At 41.7% G+C, this 25,087-nt stretch overlaps 2 protein-coding genes across 3 annotated transcripts in view; one reads left to right on the forward strand and one right to left on the reverse strand.

Moving 5' to 3' along the window:
• Nucleotides 1–6,740, reverse strand: part of CEBPZ (CCAAT enhancer binding protein zeta) — a 24,893-nt gene extending 18,153 nt beyond the window's left edge. Inside the window, exons 1-3 of one of the 2 annotated variants that reach the window (XM_014588919.2) lie at nt 6,527–6,739; nt 2,602–3,600; nt 130–632 (exon numbers count right to left, since the gene is read on the reverse strand). In XM_014588919.2, the coding sequence (XP_014444405.1) occupies nt 130–632; nt 2,602–3,600; nt 6,527–6,682 (1,658 nt within the window). In that variant the 5' untranslated portion in view covers nt 6,683–6,739. Of the gene's footprint in view, nt 1–129; nt 1,632–2,601; nt 3,601–6,526 lie in introns of both variants that reach the window. The other variant, XM_006151339.3, reaches the window with a different exon arrangement.
• Nucleotides 6,741–6,783: 43 nt separating this feature from the next.
• Nucleotides 6,784–21,895, forward strand: NDUFAF7 (NADH:ubiquinone oxidoreductase complex assembly factor 7). The gene is made up of 10 exons (XM_006151340.3): nt 6,784–6,877; nt 7,151–7,314; nt 11,936–12,016; nt 13,398–13,508; nt 15,718–15,931; nt 16,872–16,930; nt 17,966–18,076; nt 19,437–19,580; nt 20,696–20,869; nt 21,598–21,895. The coding sequence occupies exons 1-10, from the start codon at nt 6,823–6,825 to the stop codon at nt 21,811–21,813; spliced, it is 1,329 nt and encodes a 442-aa protein (XP_006151402.1). The 5' UTR covers nt 6,784–6,822; the 3' UTR covers nt 21,814–21,895.
• Nucleotides 21,896–25,087: the final 3,192 nt, after the last annotated feature.

Genomic DNA, 25,087 nt, shown 5'->3' on the forward strand with positions numbered 1-25,087 from the left:
CTCTCTGGCTCTTTTCCTCTTTGGTAAAAATAAAAAAAAAAAAAAAAAAGAATAAATAAAGTTAAATACAATAATTCTTTAAAAAAAAAGTAGTTCTTCACCTTTAAGAATGGAACGGTATCTACCCACCTGTATAATGCCATGTAATAGCGATCGGATATGGTCTGCTGAGAATTCATTACTTGGAAAAGCAACATTAAAGCCTGCACACTGGTACTGAAATTCACGGCATGCAACACTTTAAACAGCGTGTCAACCTGCTCCCTCACTTTGTCATCACCACTCTGGGCGTAAGGATATGCCCTGTTCACTCCTGTTAAAAGAGCACTAAGCATTTTTGACTCAATATCTTTTTTCTTGATACAAGTCCGAAAAAAACAAAAATAAAGAGTTATTAATTTGTTAGCCAGGTCACTTTCTTCATGGGAGAGGACCATTTGATTTAAAAAGCAAATTGCATAATACTGGGCTTTGGAGCTGATATTTGAGCGAAAAAGTAGCCTTTCCACTTCACCACACACAACACCTTTCATATTGGGATGTTTAGAAAGTAACGTCTCTAACAGGTGGGAGGCTTTTGCAGCTATTCTGTTCTGAGGATCTCCCAGTTTATTGACCACCTGCACAAGAAGGGCTTTTTCTTCCTCAGGTTTATTACAAAGAAGCTCATGAGCCACTATAAGGGCTCGAGTTTTAGTGGTTACCAATGAATCGTGACTTAAAGTTTCTAAGACCTGCACAAATTCAGCCACCAAGTGTTTCAGCTGGTGTTCAAAATACCACAGTATCAGTCTTCTGTCTCTTGAGTCCTTGTTGCCACTGGCCAACTGTTCTAGTTTGTTGAAAGGCCTCTGGCTGAAAGTCCTCAGCTTTCGGCTGTCTGGCAAAAGATCTGTGATGAGTAACTCTTTGAAAGTATCCAAAGCCTGTAGGCACTGCTGTTTGCTGCCTTTCTTCTTAACAAGGTTCACAAGAGTCTCTACAAACTGGAGGGTGTGAACAGCATCATCCTGAATAAGAAGAATCATGGCTGCCATCCTGTCACCCAGTGTCCCCGATGACACAATTGCTTTCATCCAGGTAGAAGAGCCTCCCTTTTGATTACTTGTCTTACTTTTGAATAAATTGATTTCATGCTCATACAGCTTCTGAGCCAGGTTTTTGTACTTAAGCACAACATCCTTAGGCTGGGGTTCCAGAGAGTATTCATTGCTATACTCTAGGTCATACCATTTACCTCCAGGCTTGAGTAACAACGTCTGTCTCTCAAGAAATTCAAAGATGTCCTGTTGTTTATCTTTCTTTCCTTTTGGGATGGCACTATCATTCTCATTAGAATGTTGTTCTGGCCTCTTCTTATTTTTCCCTTTACTGATTGATGTCCTTTCGCTTTCCACTGCATTTTGCCTTTTATTTTCAACTTTAGGTATTTTTGTTTCTCTTTTGTTGGCATTTTCTTTTTTAGTTGGTTCATCTTCTTTAATTAAGAAAGTTTTTGCATACTTGGCCAAACTAAGATTTTGAATAAATGCTTCCAATTCACCTTGGTGAAGGTCGTCAATTGCTCCTTTTTTGCCTCCATCCACCACTTCCTCATTCTCATCCAAAGTAGCGAGCATAAGGTAATCTTGCTGCATAAAAACATAAGTTAAAAATATAAGGCCAACAGTTTATTAAAACTTCAAAAGTTAATTCACAACCGGTACCTCTGTAACCAACTAAATTGACTTACTATACTGTTGCACTGATTCTCGTCCTAAAAGAAAACACGCACTTGATGGATCAAAGATTTAAATGTTTGGCTAACTGTGGTGGTGCATGGTGGCACCACCGATTAGGAGGCTGGAGGCTGCATGGGAAGCCTGGGTTTGGTTTCTGGATCAGCCTGGGCATGCTGGGTGCAGCTGTGACCCTGGCTGCTGGGAGGCTGATGCAGGGAAATCACAACCCTGGTGGGACCCTGTCAAGACTGCCTCTCTCTTTTTCCCTCTCTCTTACTATGGTTTAAAAATAAACAAATAAGGGAACCAGCAGTTAGCGTAATGGCTATGTTGCTGGACTCCCACGTAGTCGACCGCGGTTTGCGTCCCGGACCCGGTGGCTTAAAACTCACGCCGGGCGCGTGTGCGTGCGTGCCCAAGATCCCGAGAGGAGAATGGAGGAGAAGGGATTGCGGCGTGACCATCCCCTCTGGGGGGTGATTTCTCGCTTTCTGTCTCTATGTCTCTCTCTGTCTGTCTGGCGAGCGCACGCGCCCTACAGTGAAAAACCTCTAAAAAAAAAAAAATAAACAAATAAATAAACAAATAAATGAAACACATATATGAAAGTGTACGTATAAGAAACAAAACCATAAAAATATATATAAATAACCATATTAAGACTATGAATATATATATATAAGAAATGAAACCATAAGAATATATAGTATATAACTATATATACATATACATAAGAAATAAAACCATAAGTATATATAAGAACATATATGTAATATATATATATGAAATAAAACCATAAAACAATAGGAGAAAGTACAAGATAATTAAAAAATAATTTCTGAATAGAGAAACTGCTTAACTTTGGCATAAAATTAAGAAGGGCTTTTTCTTCCTCAGGTTTATTACAAAGAAGCTCATGAGCCACTATAAGGGCTCGAGTTTTAGTGGTTACCAATGAATCGTGACTTAAAGTTTCTAAGACCTGCACAAATTCAGCCACCAAGTGTTTCAGCTGGTGTTCAAAATACCACAGTATCAGTCTTCTGTCTCTTGAGTCCTTGTTGCCACTGGCCAACTGTTCTAGTTTGTTGAAAGGCCTCTGGCTGAAAGTCCTCAGCTTTCGGCTGTCTGGCAAAAGATCTGTGATGAGTAACTCTTTGAAAGTATCCAAAGCCTGTAGGCACTGCTGTTTGCTGCCTTTCTTCTTAACAAGGTTCACAAGAGTCTCTACAAACTGGAGGGTGTGAACAGCATCATCCTGAATAAGAAGAATCATGGCTGCCATCCTGTCACCCAGTGTCCCCGATGACACAATTGCTTTCATCCAGGTAGAAGAGCCTCCCTTTTGATTACTTGTCTTACTTTTGAATAAATTGATTTCATGCTCATACAGCTTCTGAGCCAGGTTTTTGTACTTAAGCACAACATCCTTAGGCTGGGGTTCCAGAGAGTATTCATTGCTATACTCTAGGTCATACCATTTACCTCCAGGCTTGAGTAACAACGTCTGTCTCTCAAGAAATTCAAAGATGTCCTGTTGTTTATCTTTCTTTCCTTTTGGGATGGCACTATCATTCTCATTAGAATGTTGTTCTGGCCTCTTCTTATTTTTCCCTTTACTGATTGATGTCCTTTCGCTTTCCACTGCATTTTGCCTTTTATTTTCAACTTTAGGTATTTTTGTTTCTCTTTTGTTGGCATTTTCTTTTTTAGTTGGTTCATCTTCTTTAATTAAGAAAGTTTTTGCATACTTGGCCAAACTAAGATTTTGAATAAATGCTTCCAATTCACCTTGGTGAAGGTCGTCAATTGCTCCTTTTTTGCCTCCATCCACCACTTCCTCATTCTCATCCAAAGTAGCGAGCATAAGGTAATCTTGCTGCATAAAAACATAAGTTAAAAATATAAGGCCAACAGTTTATTAAAACTTCAAAAGTTAATTCACAACCGGTACCTCTGTAACCAACTAAATTGACTTACTATACTGTTGCACTGATTCTCGTCCTAAAAGAAAACACGCACTTGATGGATCAAAGATTTAAATGTTTGGCTAACTGTGGTGGTGCATGGTGGCACCACCGATTAGGAGGCTGGAGGCTGCATGGGAAGCCTGGGTTTGGTTTCTGGATCAGCCTGGGCATGCTGGGTGCAGCTGTGACCCTGGCTGCTGGGAGGCTGATGCAGGGAAATCACAACCCTGGTGGGACCCTGTCAAGACTGCCTCTCTCTTTTTCCCTCTCTCTTACTATGGTTTAAAAATAAACAAATAAGGGAACCAGCAGTTAGCGTAATGGCTATGTTGCTGGACTCCCACGTAGTCGACCGCGGTTTGCGTCCCGGACCCGGTGGCTTAAAACTCACGCCGGGCGCGTGTGCGTGCGTGCCCAAGATCCCGAGAGGAGAATGGAGGAGAAGGGATTGCGGCGTGACCATCCCCTCTGGGGGGTGATTTCTCGCTTTCTGTCTCTATGTCTCTCTCTGTCTGTCTGGCGAGCGCACGCGCCCTACAGTGAAAAACCTCTAAAAAAAAAAAAATAAACAAATAAATAAACAAATAAATGAAACACATATATGAAAGTGTACGTATAAGAAACAAAACCATAAAAATATATATAAATAACCATATTAAGACTATGAATATATATATATAAGAAATGAAACCATAAGAATATATAGTATATAACTATATATACATATACATAAGAAATAAAACCATAAGTATATATAAGAACATATATGTAATATATATATATGAAATAAAACTATAAAACAATAGGAGAAAGTACAATATAATTAAAAAATAATTTCTGAATAGAGAAACTTCTTAACTTTGGCATAAAATTCAGGGCCTGCAAGGAAAAGATTAGTAAGTTTATCATCCTCTTAAATATAAAATGTATATAAAAATCTAAAGCCAAATATTAAACTGGAGAAAAATACTAGTAATGCATATAAAATAAATTAGGCTTAATATAAAAATTACTACATATCATTGAGAAAGTGACAAACAACAAATAAATGTGAAATGGATATGAATAGCTCCTAGGGGAAAAACGGCTCTGCACAAATATGAAAAGATGCTCAATCTTACTGACATTTCAGAGAAACCTAAATTAAAACTTCAATGATACCTCCGTTAAAAAAAAGATCTACCAGATGAACAAAGATAAAATTATGACTGGTGGTGTTGAGGGACTGGAGAGAAAACGGCATTCTCACACATGGTAGATCGAAGTGTAAACTGGTGCAGCCTCTATGGAGAGCAATCTGCCAACTTCTCTCAAAACAACCAGATATATATCCTCTGGCCCAGCAGTTCCATTTTTACAATTTAGATTACAAATAACTTGCATGAAAAAAAAATGTTTGGGGTTATTTACTGTAGCATTATTTAAAATGGTAAAAAATTGGCAACAAGCTAAATATCTACAACAAATAGCTAGGTTAGATCAATTAAGACTGACAAAATGATTAATACAGCTATAAATCCAATGACAGAACTTTATACACCAATACAGAAGAATCTTTGAGGCAGTAAGGAAGAGGGCCAGCAGGTAGCCTAGTGGTTAAGGCTGGACTCCCACATGTCTGATAGCAGTATGAGTCCCAGACTCTGAGGCTTGACACTCTCACCGGGCGCATGTGCATGTGCATGTACATGTGTGCCCCAAATCCCAGGTGAAGAGAAGGGATTGCAGCTGGCCATCCCCCAAGGGGGTGATTTCTCACTCTGTCTTGCTCTGTGTCTCGGAGGAGTGCACGTGCCTTATGGCAAAAATCTCTTCTAAAAAAAATAAAAACGATAAAGGAAAAAAAAGGTTGAAAACATGTATGGATATACATAGACACCATTTGTGTAAAAAATAGTACACACATTTCATATATGTATGTGTTTCTGTATGTCTTGGGAAGGTACAGAATAGCCCTGGAAGATGTAAAATACACTCATAAAAATAACTGCATCCTGAAAGGTTAACAGCAGGGCTGAGACCAGCAGTTAGCGTAATGGCTATGTTGCTGGATTCCCATGTGGTTGACCGCAGTTCGCATCCTGCACCCAGTGGGTGCGTGTGCGTGCGTGCCCAAGATCTAGATAGTAGAATAGAAGAGAAGGGATTGCAGCATGGCCATCCCCACTGGGGGGTGATTTCTCGCTGTCTCTCTGTCTGGCAAGCGTACTCGCCCTACAGCAAAAACCTCTTAAAAAAAAGAAAAAAAAAAACCCAGCAGGGCTGGCGGTAGTAGGAGAGACAGTATCACATCTTACGACTTTTTAAGCTGTGATCATGTGTATGTATTACCTATTAGAAAATTAAACATAACGCAAATACAGAGCAAGCTGAACCTGCTCCCTACAGGTGCATTTCTCCTGCCTCTAAACTCTCCACCCTCCCAAAGTCTGTCTTCCTTAACTGAAATCCACAATCCAAAAAAAGGAGTATTATTTGAGTTTACGGGGAGTGGGAATATTCGTTTACCATGTTAGAATAGAAGATAACATTTCAAAACCACTGGCAAACAAAACACTGATGCTAAGAGGTCAGAACCAAGAAAGTGCTCTCTGCAACCTGACGGAGTGATGGCTGTATTACATCAATAACAAGATCGCCTATATCCTAAGGATGGCCACCACCTAAGACGTTGAATTCGAAACTTTTCTTTTGCAAGGAGCAGCGGAAGGCAGTGCAGGGTGCGAGCCAAACACACTCCCGGGCTTGGATCTGGGCCCGGGGCGCTCTCCCTCTCCCCCAACTCAGGACCATTCCGGGCTCCCTGCGCCTATGCCCCCTTCCCTCGGCCGTCACCTTGGTGCCTCCGAGTCGTAACACTTCTTCCAGAGAGAATCCATTGTCGGCTTCACGGTTATCCTCCTCGTCCTCCTCATCCGGATCTTCTACTGTCTCTTCTCCGCGCCAGGGTTGCTTGGCATGGAACTCCAAAAGTTCCTTGGTGGCCGCCATGGCTGGCAGAGCACACGCGCACCATCCGGGGCTCACTTCCGCTCTCCCTAATACGCACTTCCTGCTAGGTGGGCCTTCCCCCGGAAGCGGTCCCAGTTCCCGCCCCCGGGCGCTGCACCGCAGCCTGAGAGAGGTTCAGCATGAGCGTGCTGTGGAGGTCCGGGGCTGGCCGGCTCTGCGCGGCCGCGCGCTCGGGTAGGCATCCTGCCAGCCGAACCCTGGTTGCTGTTGGATGCCTGTCAACTGGGAACTTTGGGGGTTCGGGGCTCACTTCCAGCTGGAAGGCCAGGGTGCCGGGCGGGGCGTGGAGTCCAGCCTCAGACCCGAAAAGGCCGTGTGGAGGTGGGCGAAGTGCGCCCCTGCTGAGTGCCTCTTAGGCGGACTCCGGGCTCGTTAGGGATTAGCGAAGCTGGGCACCCGTGGGTACTGAGGTTTGTAATGAGCCCGTTTGATCTGTGTATTTCGCAGCCATTCCTTGTATTTGGAGAGGGAACTACTTCAGCTCCGGGAATGAGCCGGCAGAACATAATCCGGTGACTCCGATGCTGCGGCATCTTATGTACAAAATAAAGTCTACTGGCCCCATCACTGTGGCCGAGTACATGAAGGAGGTGTTGACCAACCCAGCCAAGGTATGGGTCGGGGAGCCCGAGAACTAGGCCCGGTCTAGCAGACTGGCGAGGGGCGAGCCCGAGGGTCCTTTCCCTGGGTGGGCGGGCTTCGAAAGAAAATGCCATCTTGAAAACTAGGGGTCAGACGAGTTAGTTGCCATTGGTCAGGGTTGGCTGGGTGAGGTTGGCGGCAGTGCCCACAAACAGGAGAGGGCAGATTTCACAGGTGTTTAGGAGACTTGATTAGACTTAGAGGGGGAGGTGTGACTTTCCTACCTGGGCTAGCTGATGGGGTTAATTTGATTATACTGCAGGGGGAAGGATGAAGAGTTATCAGATAGGTGAATTTGAAGTTTGTAGGAGCGTATAGGAGGAAATCTTCAAGCTGATTGTGTTGGAGGATGGCTTCAGAAGGCACTGGGAACATATTCCGGGTTGGGCTTTTTTGGAGAGTGGAATTTGGGTCTTTGCTGTTTTAGGATTAAGTACCGTTACAGCTTTCTGACTCGAATTTCTTAGGTCTACAAAGCTGTTTAGTGAAAGCCCATAGTCCTTTCTTTTTACAATATTTCACCTTTTGGGAGGACCTGTGTTCTCTGAGTTTAAGCAGCACAGGTGGGTTCTGGGTTTAGGTCTGGAGACCTCACATTACACGAAGCACCTGGTTACCCATGATCCAGGCTGGGGGTGGAATGAGGTGTCAAGACCCTGTTGGGGGTGCCTCTTTTTGTTTATTGCTTGTGGAAGAAATAAACTTAAAAAAGGCACAAATCTTTTTTTGAAAGAAAGGAACCTCACCTTTTGCTGGGTGAAGTATGACATCTGTGCCCTGTGGCTGTTGGATGTAATGGAGTGACTCAAGTGTCCAGAAGTTCACTAAAGGCAGGGATCTTTCAGTACCTGTGAGCAGGGCTACAAGATAGGTGGCTTAGACTAATGTAATGGAAATGGAGTGAGGTGTGGTGGTTTAAAAATATGAGTGGACTTCAAAATGTTCATAGAAACATGGAATAAAAGTATGAGTTTATTGTGGTGCAAAAATTTTTGTAGTTCATGCATAATTTTTTTAGTAGAGTTTTGCTATAGGGTGCGTACATTTGCAGGAAAGATGTGGAGGGAGGGAGGGAGGGAGGGAGAGAGAGAGAGACTGAGAATAAGAGAGAAGGGGGAAGAGAGCACCAGAAAGACAGAGAGACAGAAAGCAAGAAATCCCCCCCCCCCCCCCAGGAGGGATGGCCATGCCACAATCCCTTCTCCTCCATTCTCCTCTTTGGATCTTGGGCATGCATGCACACACGCCTGGCATGAATTTAAGCCACGGGGTCTGGGACTGGAACCTCAGTTGATTAGGTGGGAGTCTAGTGACGTAAACATTACACCATCTGCTGGGCCCTCATGCATAATTTTTTTTATAATGTGCATCGTCCATGAACTTTTTGAAGACCCTGCTTATGTATTAGACTGACAGGATTTGCGGAGGGGTTGGTGTGGAAGGGAGGAATCAAGGCTAATTCCTAGATTTTTTAGCTTGAGCATTTGGGTGAAGGTGGTGCCTTTATGGGCCTCATTAAGAGGAAGAGGACTAGGTAGGGTGTGCTGGGGTTTACATCAAGTGTTGGAGTTCCCATCTGTTATGTGGGCAGTGATGTCTAGTTGGAGATGGTAAGTGGGTGATTGGCTGTGAGAATTGAGTTCAGGAGAAAGACTAGGAATGATATGTAGTTGTCATCAATATATATTTGGTGTTTAATCAAGGAACCAGGGACAATGTTCCTAGGGACTTGACGGTTTCCCACCATTAAGACTTGAGGAAACTCTAGAATTTAGACTAGAGGTTCTTTCTTTCTTTTTTTTTTTTTTTTTTGAGAGATTTTTGCTATAGGGTGTGTGTACTCGCCTGAGAGACAGAAAGTGTCTCCTGGGGAGATGTCCACGCCACAATCCCTTCTCTTCCATTCTCATCTCATGATCTTAAGCGCACACACACACACACACGCACGCACACACACATGCATGGCGTGAGTTCTAAGCCTCTGGGTCTGGGACTCGAACTGTGTGGGCAGTGTGGGAGCAGCAACATAATCATGTCATCTGCTGGTCCCAGAATAGAGGTTCTTAACCTAGGGTCCCTTACATGGAAATCAGGGGGGTTCATGAACTTGGATGGAAAAAGAATTAAACCTTTATTTCATTAATTGCTAACTTAAGTTTAGCGTTCTTCAATTTTTTTTAAAGAATTATTTTATTTAATATTTATTTATTAAATTTGAGTAGAGAGGGACAGAGTGTGAGAGAGAGGAAAAGTGAGAAAGCAAGCCACCAAGTTTGGGACTCAAACTGTGGTTGGTCATGTGGGAGTCCAGTGCCTTTAACCACCGTGCCACCTGCTGGCCCAAGCACTCTTCAGTTTTAAACATGGCTGTCAGTAATATCTGTGGCTTTGTGATTAGAAATCACTGATAACGGGACCAGCAGATAGCATAATGGCTATGTCACTGAACTCCCATTTAGCCGACTGTGGTTCGAGTCCTGGACCCAGTGGCTTAAACTCACGCCCGGTGCATGTGTGTGCATTCCCAGGATCCCGAGAGGAGAATGGAGGAGAAGGGATTGCGGCGTGGCCATCCCCCCTAGAGGATGATTTATTGCTTTCTGTCTCTGTCTCTCTGACGAGTGCATGCGCCCTATAGCAGAAATCTCTCTTAAAAAAAAAAAATCACTGATACTGTCATATCACACATCACCAATCACAGATATGTCAGAGGAGTATGTGCCTCTCTACTTCAGAACTTTAAGTTTCAGCTTGATTTTGTTTTTCAATATACTAGTAAATAAATATATTAAATCATACTTTTTAAAACATTTGAGAAGTATTTTTCAATTGTTTTTTATAATCCTGTGTGTTTCAAGTTCTGTGCATTTAAGAATATTCTATGAATGTTCTGTAGGATTGGTAAGCTTCTGTAGACTACCAGAGACGTCTGTGGTTCATAACACAGAAATAGTTACACACTCCTGCAGTGCTTACTAACGAGAGGACAGAGATCAGGTGTTATATGGAGTAAAAAACGTTTTTTTAAAGATAGGAGTGACTTGATTTATTACTAATGCTGAAAGAGACAAGTCGAAGCTGTGAAAGAAAGGAGATGTAAAAATGGCCTATGGGAGTTGTCTGAGGAGAGACTTTCCGGAGCACTGGTGCAGGGACTGGGTAGCCTACCGGGAGGAGGAAGGCATTTCATTCTTTGAGTCCTACTGAAGGAATGGGATCAGGAGGAGGCCAGGTGGGGTAAGGAAGCACAGCAGAGGAAGTCATTATTTATATATATGGGTATATTTACATGCACAGAGCAAGAGAAGAAAGAGAAAACAGCTCTCAATGGGGCATGGCCACACCACAGTCCCTTCTCCATTTCATGTTATTGGGATTTTGTTTTTTAAGCTGCCAGGGCCAGGATTTGAACTGCCCATGTGGGATCTGGCTTGCCCAACCACCAATCTACAGGGCAGGCCTACCAAAACCAACTTTTTGGTGAGCTTTAATTTTCTTCCAGTAAAGTGCACAGATTAGAAGACTACAACTTAGTGATTTCAAGTTTCATCAAGTGAACTCTCCCATGTCACCAGCACCCAGGTCAAGAAATAGAACATTACCAGAGGAAGGGCTAATTTGAAAGAGCAAGCATTAGGATTTTGGGAGGAGACCAGGTGGGCAGGCAGGTCCGGCAGGCTGTGGGTGCAGGAGGGGAGGAGGGTCTGAAATGCAGAGGTGAAAATGCATGCCCTTCATCTTTGTGGTTGAGAGGGAGTAGTTTTTCTGCCAGTTCTGTAAAATGTGTGTGTAAAATTTAGGTAAAGACATTGTGTTTATGTTGTTTATTTAGAGGAGAAAACTTACTAAATCATTGCAGTTGATCCTTGTATGGTAGGGGGTTAAGTGCACTGACCTTCCATGCCGTTGAAAATTTTAACTCCTGAAAACTCCCACATAGCCTACTGTTGATTGGAAGCTTTATTGGTAACACTTTTTATGTATGTATTATATGCTATATTCTTACAATAAAGGAAACTAGAGAAAATGTTAAGAAAGATGTAAGGAAGAGAAAATATGTTTATAGTAGGTACTGTAATTTTCAATCTATTTATTGGGGAAGAGAAACCATAATAAGCAGACCCACGCATTTCAAACTTCTGTTGTTCAAGGACTATTGTATTTCTTTGGGTATATTATGTAAGATTTTGGAGGGGTGTTTTTGAATTTTTTTTTTTTTTTTTTTAACTAGAGGATGTACGTACTTTCTGAACAGAGAGAGAAAAAAAGAGATCCCTGGAGGGGTGTTTTAAAAGCCTCATTTGGGGCCAGCAGGTGGCATGGTGGTTGGGATGGCTGGGTCCCACATGGCTGACCACACATTTCAAGTCCTGTACCCAGCAGCTTGAAAAACATACTGGGCACATGTCTGAAATCCTGAAAGAAGGGATAATGGAGCAGTGTGGTCATCCCCCATGTGGGGGTCCTTTCCCACCTTACCTCTCTTTTTCTCTCTCGATAAATACACGTGCCCTCTGGCAAAATAAATAAATAAGTAAATAGCCTTCTATGAAGATTAATTTGTTTTCTTCGTTTTCTTTTTTCACTCAGGGTTATTATGTGTACCGTGACATGCTAGGAGAAAAAGGAGATTTCATTACTTCACCTGAAATAAGTCAGATCTTTGGGGAGGTAATGTCCAATGTAAACTATAAAAGAAACTAATATAAACATTAGATACAGATTAAGGTGTTTTATTTTATAATACTGTTTTATAGTTTTGTTTTCGTGAGTCATCCAAAGTGACTTTTGAATTTTTTTTTTTAAGAGATTTTTGCTATAGGGCACAAGCACTTGCTGGAGAGACAGGGAGAAACAGAGACAGAAAGTGAGAAATCACCCTCCGGGAGGGTGGCCATACTGTCATCCCTTTTTCTCTCAGGATTTTGGGCATGCACGCACACACGACTGGCATGAGTTTTAAGCTGCTGGGTCCAGGACTCAAACCATGGTCGACTATATGTGAGTCCCATGACATAACCATTATGCCATCTGCTGGTCCTGACTTTTGAATATTTTGAGGGTAGGTAGAGAACAGAGCAAAGAAAATGGTAGAGAGAGAGGGCATTTGAAAAGTTTATACTTGATGTAGAGAAGAGGAGATGGAAAGCCAACAGGGATACAGAAGAGTTGGAAGTAAAGTGGCTTGGAAGAGGAGAACTGGGTGCAACAGGATGGAGGAGGAGGAGGAGGAGAAGATGGAAGGAAAGGTGAGGAAAGAGGAAGAGAGTATCCAGGAAGACAGTAGACCGGATGAAAAAGAACACCAAAGAAGTAGTGGAGTTAAGATGAGCTCCAGAGTCCCCCGCCATGGTTACAGAAGTCTCTGTTTACAGAACAGCATCGTCATTTTTGAATTTTCATTTAAGTACCTTTGATGAATTTCAAGTGGAGAAACAGTACACAAGAGAAATAGAATCTGGATATTGAAAAACATGAATTATTTCTAAAAGCCATGTAATTATTTAAATCACATGGGTATGAGGAGGTGGCAGAATCACATATCGTGTCTGTTTGCTTTCAGATACCTGATATTTGACTGTTTTCTGTGAGTGACATCCTGTCATCTGTGTCATGGGACTTTTATAGCAGAGGCAGCCTGATCACTGTCTTCTGCTGTTATAAGCTTCCTGAGTGGTGTCTGTTGTGATGTAATCCCAGTGAAATTTTGTGTGTGTATACATTTATATACATATTTATTTACTTTTTAAAAGAATTACTTTATTTAACTTTATTATTATTACTATTATTATTTTCCAGTTTGTTCAGACAGAGAGAGAGAGAGAAAGCAAGAAAGCAAGCCACAAGGCCCAACTGTGGCTGGTCATGTGGAAGTCCAGCGCCTTTAACCACCATGCCACCTGCTGGCCCCTATATGCATATTTAATAACATAGTTATGGTTGTTTGCAGACATTTTCCTTTCTGGTTAAAGTGCATATTTATGTGGAGTTTTGTATGTGGTATACTTTTATCCTTTATTAATCCTTTCATGTATTTTTTTCCTTGTCACAGCTACTAGGGATATGGTTCGTGAGTGAATGGATGGCTGCTGGAAAAAACACAGCTTTCCAGCTGGTGGAACTGGGCCCAGGTAGGGGTTCCCTCATGGAAGATATTTTGAGGGTAGGTAGTTAAAAAAAAAAAGTCTTAAAGTCTTAATAAGATATAAGTGAATCTTACTCCTTTTGACTCAGTTTGCAAACTTTGTTGATTTCCTTGGCTTTTAATCCTATCTTTGTAATCTTATATTTCTTGACTGAAATATAATGTCAGAATAATGTAATGAATAAATACTTCTTGTTAAATGTGAAAACTAAAAATATAAAATATTTAGAAGATATTAAAGGAAAATATATTTGTCTTCTGAGTACGGGGAGTGTGTTTTTGTTTTCTGTTTTGCTTTAGGATGTGTGTACTTGCCAGACACAGAGAAAGAGAGAGAGGGAAAGTGAAATCACTCCCCCCGGGGGATGGTCATGCCACAGTTCTTTCTCCTCTATACCCCCCTTGGGATTTTAGGGACACACATACACACACACACACCCCCAGCATGTTTCTCTAGCCACTGAGTCCAGGACTTGAACTGTGCAATTGACCAAATGGAATCCATCTACCTTAAGCTTTATACCACCGCTGGCCTCAGAGAAGGTATTTTTAATTACATGAAAAGTAGAAGCTACGAAAGAACAGGTTATTAATTTCAGCCACATTAAATTAAGAAATGGGCCAGCAGGTGACGTGTAGGTTACTGTGTTGAATTCCACATGGGCAATTGGTTGGTTTGAGTTCCAGAACGGCAGCTTGAAAATCATGGTGGACATGTGTGTGCGCATGCCAGAAATTCTGCGGAGAAGGAGTTGCAGCAAGGCTATTCCCTCTGGGGGGTAACTTTTCAGACCTGTCCCCCAGCAAGTGTATGTATACTATAGGAAAAAAAAAAAAGAGAACTTCTTTTTTAAAAATTTCTTTCTTTTCTTTTTGTAAATAATTATTTTATTTTATATCTTTATTTTATTTCAATTTGATCAGAGAGGAAGGGGGGAGTGAGGATGCAAGCTGTCAGGTTCGGGACTTGTGGGAGTCCAGTGCCCTTAACCACCACGCCACCTGCTGGCCCCAAGTTTCTTCCTTTTATGAGAGAGGGAGGAAGGGAGAGAAAGAAAAAGGCAGACAGACCTAGCAGGGTCTGTACAACAGTCCTATTTCTAGCTGCAGTCAGCCGTAGATACACATGCCCCAGGCATGCACAGAGGCCTCCAAACAGGAACCCTGGACCTTCTCATATGGCCTCAGCATTGCAGAGTATTGTGTTACAGCTAGACCACTGTGGCTGACTTGAACTTTTCCTATTTTTGCTATGGAGCATGTGAGCTTACTGGAGATAAAGACAGAAAAATGAGAAAGCACCCCTGGAGGGCCATGCCACAATCCATTCTCCTCTAGGGATCTTGGGAACATATGCATGTTCTGGGTGTGAATTCATGCTGCTGGGTCCCAGACACCAACTGCCCAGTCGGCCATGTGGAATCTAGCCACCATAGTCTCCTTGTTATGTGTTGGCTTACAGACTTATTTTTGATACTACTTTGTGAAGGATTTTCTGTTAGGAGGTTTTTCTTTATTTAGAATCATTTTGTTTAACTTTATTTATTTAATTTGACCAGAGAGGGACAGAGCTCAAGAGAAAGAGAAAGAGAGAGAGAGATAAAGTAAGCCACTAGGTCCAGGACTTGAACCGTGGTTGACCGTGTGGGAGTCCAGCACCCTTAACCACCATGCCACCTGCCGGGCCCGGGAGGTCCTTCTATGCATAGTTATATATCAAAGCTAAATTAGGAAAAATTAACTTGCTCGTGTTATCAGTCTGTATCTGTATATCTATATCTTAAAAGTAGAGGGCTAATCACCAGTGAAAATTATGTTTAAATGAAAAATAGTATTGATGTATTTTATGCTTTTGCTGTAAATACTTCTAATTAATAGATTGGTAAAACACAAGTAGAGACTTGATAAAATCAAGACTGTCTACATTTTAGACTCCATAATGTCAATCATTGTTTTTATTGGATGCTAAGAATCTTGTGTTCATGTGTTAATCATAATTGGTCACTGGGTAACCAGGTTGTGCACTGTGCTGTTCTTATATAGATTATGTTTACTAACTCTAGCAATGACTCTTCCAGGCGCCAGGGTGCCTTGGGTAGGAAAAAAGCCTCTCTGAAACCATTATTCTGTCATGATATGACTAAACGACTGTGCTAAATGGTTAGAAAACCTAAAATATACTTACCATTGCATTTGTTTGCTATTTTTTCTTCTTTCTGTGTTTTAGGTGTTCAGTCAGCTTGGATCCGTGCTGAAAAACTGTGACATTTCGATACATCTGGTAGAGGTGAGCCAAAAATTGAGCGAGACTCAAGCACTGACACTGACTGAAGAGAAGATCCCTTTAGAGCGCGATGCTGGGTCCCCCGTGTACATGAAAGGTGTTACTAAGTCTGGGATTCCAATTTCCTGGTATCAAGATCTGCAAGATGTTCCAAAAGGTAATTACATTGATTAATGAACCTTTTAAAAAAAGAGTTATTTATCTAATTTTATTTATTTATTATTATTGTTATTATTTTACCAGAGAGGGAGAGAGAGAGAGGAAGTGAGAAAATAATCCGCCAGGTCTGGGCCTTGAACTGTGGTCGGCCGTGTGGGAGTCCAGCGCCCCAACCACCACACCACCTGTTGGCCCCAGTAAAAGAGTTTTGATAACAACTCCTCACAGTAGTGCTAAGTGACCTTAACTTCCATAGTGATAGAAAAGATTATGAGTTCCTGCTGTCAGGCCCCTTACCCATAGGGAATAGCTAACTTTTTTTCTGGAAAAGAGTATTAGGGGAAAATTTTTGCCTAACATTCAGGAGCAGTAAATTTCATAGTTTTGTAAAAAGCAAAATAAAACAATATAAATCTCAGTGGTACTTTGTAGTATTTCCCTATAGCTGATGATGAAGCAGTTCAGGGCGGCAGGGGCTGAGGGACACGGTGTTAGTAGGTGGATTTCGTTTATCTGGTCCTTAAAATCCTTACTTGATGAAAGTTAGGCAAGCAGGTTGTGGTGTGAGCTTGGGGAAGGAACCGAAAGCTGTTTTTCTACCTCGGCCTTCCCAGATGATTGTATGAAACTCAAACTCTGTTCCAGATAACAAATACAAGTTCTGATTTCATTCAGGCCTACTGATGAATAAGAGCTCTAGCTGATAATTCAGGTATTTCAGTTCTCTGACCCTGTTATGTGGGATAGTAATCATTATTCCTTCGTCCATAGATTAGGTTTTCCCTAAAATAACAGGTAAGTCACGGGTAGTAAAGATTATGGAAGCATCATCCGTCCAGAAGTGAAAATTAGGAATATTCTTTTTTAAGGTTAATGTTCAAAAGGAATAATTGCCTTAAAATACTGAAACTTATTTTTTTCCCTTTGTTTTTAAATAGGGTACAGCTTTTATCTTGCACATGAATTTTTTGATGTTCTTCCTGTGCATAAGTTTCAGGTATTGGTGGGAAAAATAATGTTTATAGTTGAATAGCGAAAGGCCTTGTGTTGCAAGAATGAACATCTAACGGTGCTTACCCAGTGTGTGAACATTGCTTGTTGAAGTGATTTCTAACTCTTTTGGGATTTTGGTGAACATACATCATTGAAAAGCAAAAATAAAATACTAGAGATAATTTTTCATTTTCCTGAAATAGAATATGTGATGGTTAATGGTTATAGTGCAATAAAGGATTTATGATAGCAATTTAAAAATTTTATTTATGTTTTTTTGAGAGAGATTTTTTTGCTATAGGGTGCGTCTGTTCAACAGAGAGACAGAAAGTAAGAAATCACCCCCCCCCCCGGCTGAGTGGCCATGCCACAATCCCTTTTCCTCCACTGTCCCCTCAGAATTTTGGAAATGCATGCACATATGAGTTTTAAGCCACCGAGTCCAGGACTCGAACCGTGGTAAACTACATGGGAGTTGAGCGCTGTAACCATTAGGCCATCTGCTGGTCCCTGTGATAGCAAAGTTTTAAAAATTTCAAAGGTTAGACATTTTCTTCATTGTCTGTGTGGGGAGATTGAAGATTGGGTGGGAGGAAGTGTGTGTGTACTGGTAACTTCAAAGGCCAAGAGCAGTTCTCCTCATCAGGTAGGAATTTGTCACCAGGGCTTCTGGTTATTCCTCCTGAGTCTGTTTTCATTTGGGGGCACCTTCAATGTTGCTCACTTTCCTGTCCTTGACAGCTCCGTGTCTGTAAGGACTTCTCCGTTACAGCTTTAATATTGGTTGTCAGAAAAGCTATGACACATTTTTGCATGGAAAAAACAAAAAAAATATGTCGTGACTTTTCAATAGCCCAATAGTTTGCATGTACCAGTCCACTCACACTGTTCGAAGGCAAGGAATATGTATTTAAATAATTTTCGGTAGTAAAATGCTCTGTAAATGTTTTTTATGGTAACAGGAGAATGTTAGTATTTTTAGTGGAGGCAATTTTAAGAACTTGCAAAAAATTGTTTTCATGTATTATTTTGTGTTTAGAAAACACCACAAGGATGGCGAGAAGTATTGGTTGATATTGATCCGCAAGTTTCTGATAAACTAAGGTTTGTTTTGGCGCCTTGTGCTACCCCGGCAGAAGCCTTCATACAAGTAGGAATACGTTTTTTTCCTTCTTCTAAGTTCTTTTATTACTTGTAGAATCTTCAGTCTCATTTTCTGAGTTACTAAGTTAGCGTTCCTTTACAGGGGCAGTTGCTAGCAACATACGACATGCTTTTTATTAACAGTGACAAGCGCAGAGGATCTAGAGTCAGGAGAAGGACTGAGGTTGTTTCTCTATGTCATGTAATAAGGGATGAAATTAGAAAGAAAGTGTTTACTCAGCCAGTTCTCTTACCTTGTTCACTTTAGTCTCCTATTGTCTACTGGATAGTTCAATGTCTGTGAAAGCAGTGGAATACAGATTATAGCAAAGTAATAGTAACAGCTAACATTTCTCGAGTATTTTGTGTGTATTACTCTGTTTCTCATTTTTAAAATTTCTCAAAACAACTGTCTTGGGACCAGCAGTTAGCGTAATGGCTGTGTTGCTGAACTCCCATGTAGCCGACTGTGGTTCGCGTCCCAGACCTGTTGGCTTAAACTCAGCCGGGCGCGTATGCATGCCCAAGATCTGAGAGGAGAAAGGAGAAGAAGGGATTGTGGTGTGGCCATTTCCCCGGGGGGGTTGATTTCTTGCTTTCTATCTCTCTGTCTGTCTCTGTCTGGCGAGCACACCTGCCGTATAGCAAAATCACCCCCCCTGCCGTATAACAAAATCCGCTAAAAAAAAAAAAAAAAAAAAGTTGAGTATAAAGAACATGGTCAAGTTGAGATGGAATTATTTTTATTATTATCAAGAAATATTCATCGTGGGCCAGCTCTTGGCATGTTGATGGGGGTGGCTGGATCCCAAATGGCCGACAACGCAGTTTGAGTCCCAGATCTGGTGGCTTGTGGGGCACACTGGGTGCATGTGCATATATGCTCAAAGTTCAGAGGGGGAGAGAGACAGGAAATGGTGGCAGTTGTGGTGTGGCCATCTACCATGGGGGGTGCTTTCTCACTTTCCCTCTTTGTCTTTCTCAGGAGAGTGCGGGGTCTATCTGGCATTTTTTTTTTTTTTTTTTGGAGGGGTTTTTTGCTATAGGGGGCATATGCTCGCCAGAAAGAGAGAGACAGAGACAGAAAGTGCAAAATCACCCCCCAGGGGGGATGGCCACGCTGCAATCCCTTCTCCTCCATTCTTCTCTCGGGATCTTGGGCATGTACACACATGCACCCGGTATGAGTTTAAGTCACTGGGTCCAGGACTCGAACTGCAGTCGACTACATGGAGTCCGGTGATGTAGCCATTATGCCAACTGCTGGTCTCCTGGCAAAATTTTTATTAAGATTCATTATAGAAGAACCCTGAAGAAACAGTTGTTTGAAAGATGTATTTTGATTCTTTAAACTATTTCTTTACCAGCATGAAGAAACAAGGGATCATGTGGAAGTGTGTCCCGAGGCTGGTGTTATTATTCAGGAACTTTCTCAGCGCATTGAACTAACTGGGGGAGCTGCACTGATAGCTGATTATGGTCACGATGGAACAAAGACAGATACCTTCAGAGTATGTATAATTCAGTACAAGATTTATCAAGATTTCATTGTTAGATTTGAAGGTCATTAAAGATCTTTACCTTATCTTTGGTTTCTACCAAAGATAGTATTTTCTAGCTTTGTTATATTTTTTGGTAACTAATATTATTCCTATTATAATTAGCCTTAAGCTCTGACCTCTGATCTCACTCTTAAACTTAAGCCTGCTGTCCAGTTTTCCTTTCTGCAGGGCCCGAATGGATTACATTCTCCCTTAGCTGTGGAACCTAGGTTTGCATAGATCATAGTAAGTGTCTGAATAATAGAAACAGAAGTTTGTAAGCTTTATGGAGTTTTGTTTTTGGTACTTTTTTGCAGATTTGACCTTGTACCGTTACCAAACTTTTTCTAGCGTATTTTCAACATTACCTTTTTTTCCTCTCCAGATGTCATTTTTTTTTTTAAATTTAAGGGAGGTTTTTGCTATAGTCCCACGCACTCCCCAGAAAGACAGAGACAAAAAGCAAGAAGTCACCCCCTGGGGGGATGGCCACGCCACAATCCCATCTCCATTCTTCTATCCAGATGTATTCTTTTGCCCTTCTTAAACATCCCTTCTTACTGTTCTTTGAATAGGATCTAATTCTGCTTACTATACTATCATTGTAATACATGTAACTTAGTCATTTTCTAGATCTGTAGTTTTTAATAGTGAACTTTATTATATCTAAGAATATCCTGAAGTTAAAAATGCTTACCTTCTAGCCTCACCTCCAGGGTTCTGAGTGAGCAGATCTGGGTGGGGTCCAGTAACCTGTTCTCAGGTGATCTTCAGCACATTGATGGACATACAGTAGAAAATGCCTCGGTTATGATAACCTGAACTTGCCCAGGGAGTTAATGCGATTGCCCCGTATTGTGTCACCACAAGCATTAATGAAAACGTTAATTTTATTTTAAGGAGCGCATCTCTAGCACTCTAGCATGCACCTGATATTGGGTATCTCATTTGATAGGCTACCATTGCGTGGAGAGTCCTTAAGCTACATGTTTAGGCCCTATTTTCCTTGGCATGTCAAAAGGTGCTATTGTGATAGCATGTCTTTAATCGTGACGAGGGGAAAAACTCCTTTCTTTGTGTTCAAGGGGTTTTGTGGCCACAAGCTCCATGATGTCTTACTTGCCCCGGGAACAGCAGACCTCACAGCTGACGTGGACTTCAGTTATCTGCGCAGAATGGCACAGGGAAAAGTGGCCTCTCTGGGTCCAGTAACACAACAAACATTCTTAAGAAATATGGGTATTGACGTCCGGCTGAAGGTAATGGTTTACTTACTTTTATAGTGTTTCAAAAATGATTTTAAATAAGAGGTTCACCTGGTCTTAACGCTCTTCTGACCAGTCAGATCCTGGTTTCCCCCTCCAACACTGCAGGGTTTAGTGTAAATGAATAGCTGGGAGTGGTGCGGCTGGTGAGCTTCATGCACTGTCATGTTCCGTAGAACTAAGACACCCAGGTAGCGTTCCTGCTCATTAAGAAAACCATGCTCTTGGGTGGAAATGTTCTCTTTGTTCTTCTACGAACCTTCTAATAGGTGAACCAGCTGGGGTTATTTATTAAAAGTACAAATCCATAGATTTAGGTTACAGTAACTTAAATTTTAATCCCACCCCATGATTCTCAGGTAACGAGCTATCACATTTTAAGAATTGTTTTATTTAAGTCATTAATATTGTTGCATATAACTAGAATTCTTCTAAAGGTTATTTTTGCTATGAATTTTTTTTCTTGGGACCAGCAGATGGTGTAATGGTTATATCGTGTACTTCAATGTAGTCAACTGCGGTTTGAATCTCAGACCCAGTGACTTAAAACACATGCCAGGTGCATGGTGCATGCGTGCCCAGGACCCCTAGAGGAGAATGGAGAAGGGACTGCGTAGTGGCCATCTCCCCAGGGATGATTTCTCACTTACTGTCTCTTTGGTGAGCGCATGCATCCTATAGCAAAAATCTCTCTCTCAAAAAAATTATGTTGTTCTTTTCAGATTCTTTTAGATAAATCTGATGAGCCATCAGTAAGGCAGCAGTTACTTCAAGGGTATACTATGTTAATGAATCCTGAGAAGATGGGAGAAAGGTTTCACTTCTTTGCTTTGCTGCCTCACCAGAGACTTCACGGTGGCAGTCGTCAGCTGAAGTCGTGCCAGTCCAAACCCTCAGCAGCACCTGTAGCTGGGTTTGGTGAGCTTGCCTGGCGGTGATATTTCAGTGTGGACTTTTTAAACCCCTGTTTGCCTAAGAAATCAAAATAAAGAACGCATTTGTACATCACAGGTAACCAAAGTGTTAAGAGTATTTGATCTTTTTATAAGCCAATAAGAATAAAATAAGTATTTTATCTTTTTAGAGCCTCTTATATACAGATTAACCAATTATTGTAAGACTAGCCCTTGTGAGGGACCAGCAGATGGCATAATGGTTACATCGCTAGACTGTCATGCAGTTAGTCGCGGTTCAAGTCCTGGACCCGGGGCCTTAAAACTCACACTGTGCACGTGTGTGAGCCTGCCCAAAATCCCGAGAGGAGAATGGAGAAGGGACTGTGATGTGGCCATCCCCCCTGGGGGAGGTGGTGATTTCTCTGTGTCTCTCCAGTAAGCATATGCACCCTATAGCCAAAATCTTTTTTTTTTAAAAAAAGACTAGCCCTTATGATATACGACAAACTAAAATTTATGGAACTTTTTAGGGGTGTGACTGATTCTTGGTACAAGTATGTGTTCTCAGCTTAAGGAGATAAGTTATTATGAAACTTCTTTTGTGCTAAAGCAAGTTGCTATATTTCTGCTGTCTTTTTTTAAGAGATTTTTTGCTGTAGGACACATGTACTTGCTGGAGAGACAGAGAGAAAAGGAGAGACAGAAAGTGAGAAATCATCCCCACCCCCCAAGGGAATGGCCACTCTAATCTCTTCTCCATTCTTCTCTCAGGATTTTAGGTACACACACACACATGTGCCTGGCATGCTTCAATCCGCTGGGTGTGGGACTTAAACTGCAGTTGACCACATGAGAATCCAGTACGTTAGCCACTGTGCCACCTGCTGGTCACTCTACTTTATTTTAAAAAGTAAACTGAGTAGTTCTGGGTTTAATAAAAACTAGAAACAGACTAAATGGTTCACAGAGGATAGACTTAACAAATCTATATATTACTTTTTTTTGGGGGGGGGGAAGAGGTTTGTCGTTTTTCTTTTTTTTGCTATAGGGCGTGTATGCTCACCAGAAAGACAAAGAGAGGCAGAGAGTCAGAAAGCGAGAAATCACCCCTCAGGGGGGATGGCCCCTCCACAATCCCTTCTCCTCCATTCTCCTCTCTGGATCTTGGGCACGCACGCACACGCGCCTGGCCTGAGTTTAAGCCACCGGATCCGGGACATGAACCACAGTCGACTACATGGGAGTCCAGTGACATAGCCATTACGCTAACTGCTGGTCCCTCATCTATATCAGTCGACTACATGGGAGTCCAGTGACATAGCAGCAGATGGCATAATGGTTACGTTGCTGGACTCCCACTTAGTTGACTGCATGCAGTTCAGGTCCCAGACCCAGTGACCTAAAACTCATGCTGGGCACGTGTGTGCACGTGCCCAAAATCTCGAGAGGAGAATGGAGGAAAAGGGACTGTGGTGTGGGCATCTCACCTCTGGGATGATTTCTTACTTTTTGTCTCTGTCTTGTCAGTGAGTGCATGTACTTTACAGCAAAAATTTCTTTTTTTAAAAAAAGAGGTAGAGCCGTATGTTCTGACATAGAAAGGCCCCTAAAATGTACTTGGTGAAAAAAGTAGGATGCAAAAGTTTCTGTAATGATTCTTTTTTAAAAGAGAAAACTACATTTAAGTTAATACTTGTAAATAATTTCACAGAAACAAATATACTGTGCAGATTGATTTTCTGTTTTGTGATTTGAATCCACAAATAAAAATAAGGAAAGGATGCCCAGTAATCACTATTTTTTTTTTTTTGAGAGGTTTTTTTTTTCTATTTTTTTTTTGGGGGGGAGAGGTTTTTCCGTAGGGTGTGTGCTTGCCAGAAAGAGAAATAGAAAGAGAGATATCACCCTCCAGGGGGGATGGCCACGCTACAGTCCCTTCTCCTCCATTTTCCTCTTGGGATCTTGGGCACGCATGCATATGTGCCTGGTGTGAGTTTAAGCCACCGGGACCAGGATTTGAACCACGGTCGGCTATATGGGAGTCCAGCGATGTAGTTATTACACCATCTACTGAGAGATTTTTACTATAGGGCGCATGTGCTTGCCAGAAAGATAGAGAGAAACAGAGAGACAGAAAGCGAGAAATCACCCCCCCAGTCGGGGGATGGCCACACTGCTATCTCTTCTCCATTCTCCTCTTGGGATCTTGGGCACACATGTGCACGTACCCGGTGTAAGTTTAAGCCACTGGGTCTGGGACTCGAACCATGGTCGACTACATGGGAGTCCAGCAACACAACCATTATGCCAACTGCTGGTCCCGCCCAGTAATCACTATTAAGTTTCTTAGTCTGGATATGAGTTTGAGGGGCCCAGAGAGACTTAATACTTGAAAATTTTACTCCATTCTTCTGTGAATTTTATAAATAAAAATTAGATGACAAAAATCTTCAATATAAAAGTCAACAGTAATCTGACATACATTAGGTCTTTGGGAAAGTCATGATGTATTTTTCTGTTTTTCTGCACAAAATATGTCATGACTTTCCCAACAACCCACTAGTTTCAATATGTATTAGGGTGAATATAGGCCATGTCGGAGGAATACTTTTCTAAATTGAGCTAATTCACCCTTATTTCCAGATAAATGTCAAGCTTTCATACCATATTAAATTTTCATTTTTGGTTCATAGAATGTATTAATACCAGAAATGTGGAGCTGTTAAATTTAGCAACACAAATTTATAAGGGAGATTAAAAGAAAAAAAAGTAGCTATATGTCTTGAATTTATGGCTTAACTATATTGGATGTTCATTTGCAAAATGATGAAAATTGTTTTGATTCCGCTTACCTGAGAAGAAGGTTAGCATACTGTCTTACTATAAAGAAAGATCAGAGGCCTTGTTTTTCTTTAATTTGGCAGAGGGCACATGCACTGGGGAAGGAGGGAGAAAGGAAGAGTGAAAGCGCCCTAGTAGGGCATGATCACACCACAATCCCTTCTCCATTTCTTTATCCCCTCAGTATTCTGAGCACTCACACAGACTCCCAGTGTATTTTTCGCGCCATGGTGTCTGGCCCCGTTTCGTTGGCTATGTGGGATCTGACTTCCTTACTCACGATACAACAGGCCCAGCCTGAGGCCTTGTTTTTCAGGTGCTGCCCAGATTGGGCCATTTTTTTTTTTTTTTTTTTTTTTTTTAAATTTTTTTTAGTTTTGCTATTGGGTATGTGTGCTCCCCAGAGAGGAGGAAAGTGAGAAATCCCCTCTCCAGGGAGGATGGCCATGCCGCAGTACCTTCTCCATTCTCTTAC

The sequence above is a fragment of the Tupaia chinensis genome, unplaced genomic scaffold (assembly GCF_000334495.1).
Source record: "Tupaia chinensis unplaced genomic scaffold, TupChi_1.0 Scaffold000317_1, whole genome shotgun sequence".
NCBI lineage: Eukaryota > Metazoa > Chordata > Mammalia > Scandentia > Tupaiidae > Tupaia > Tupaia belangeri.

What these genes read in the sequence shown, in the direction of transcription:
- NDUFAF7 (XM_006151340.3), top strand. Translation starts at nt 6,823, where the DNA reads ATGAGCGTGCTGTGGAGGTCCGGGGCTGGCCGGCTCTGCGCGGCCGCG. An exon ending in TGTTGACCAACCCAGCCAAG is followed by an intron (nt 7,315 to 11,935) that starts GTATGGGTCGGG and finishes TTTTTCACTCAG; the next exon opens with GGTTATTATGTGTACCGTGA. An exon ending in GTATTGACGTCCGGCTGAAG is followed by an intron (nt 20,870 to 21,597) that starts GTAATGGTTTAC and finishes TGTTCTTTTCAG; the next exon opens with ATTCTTTTAGATAAATCTGA.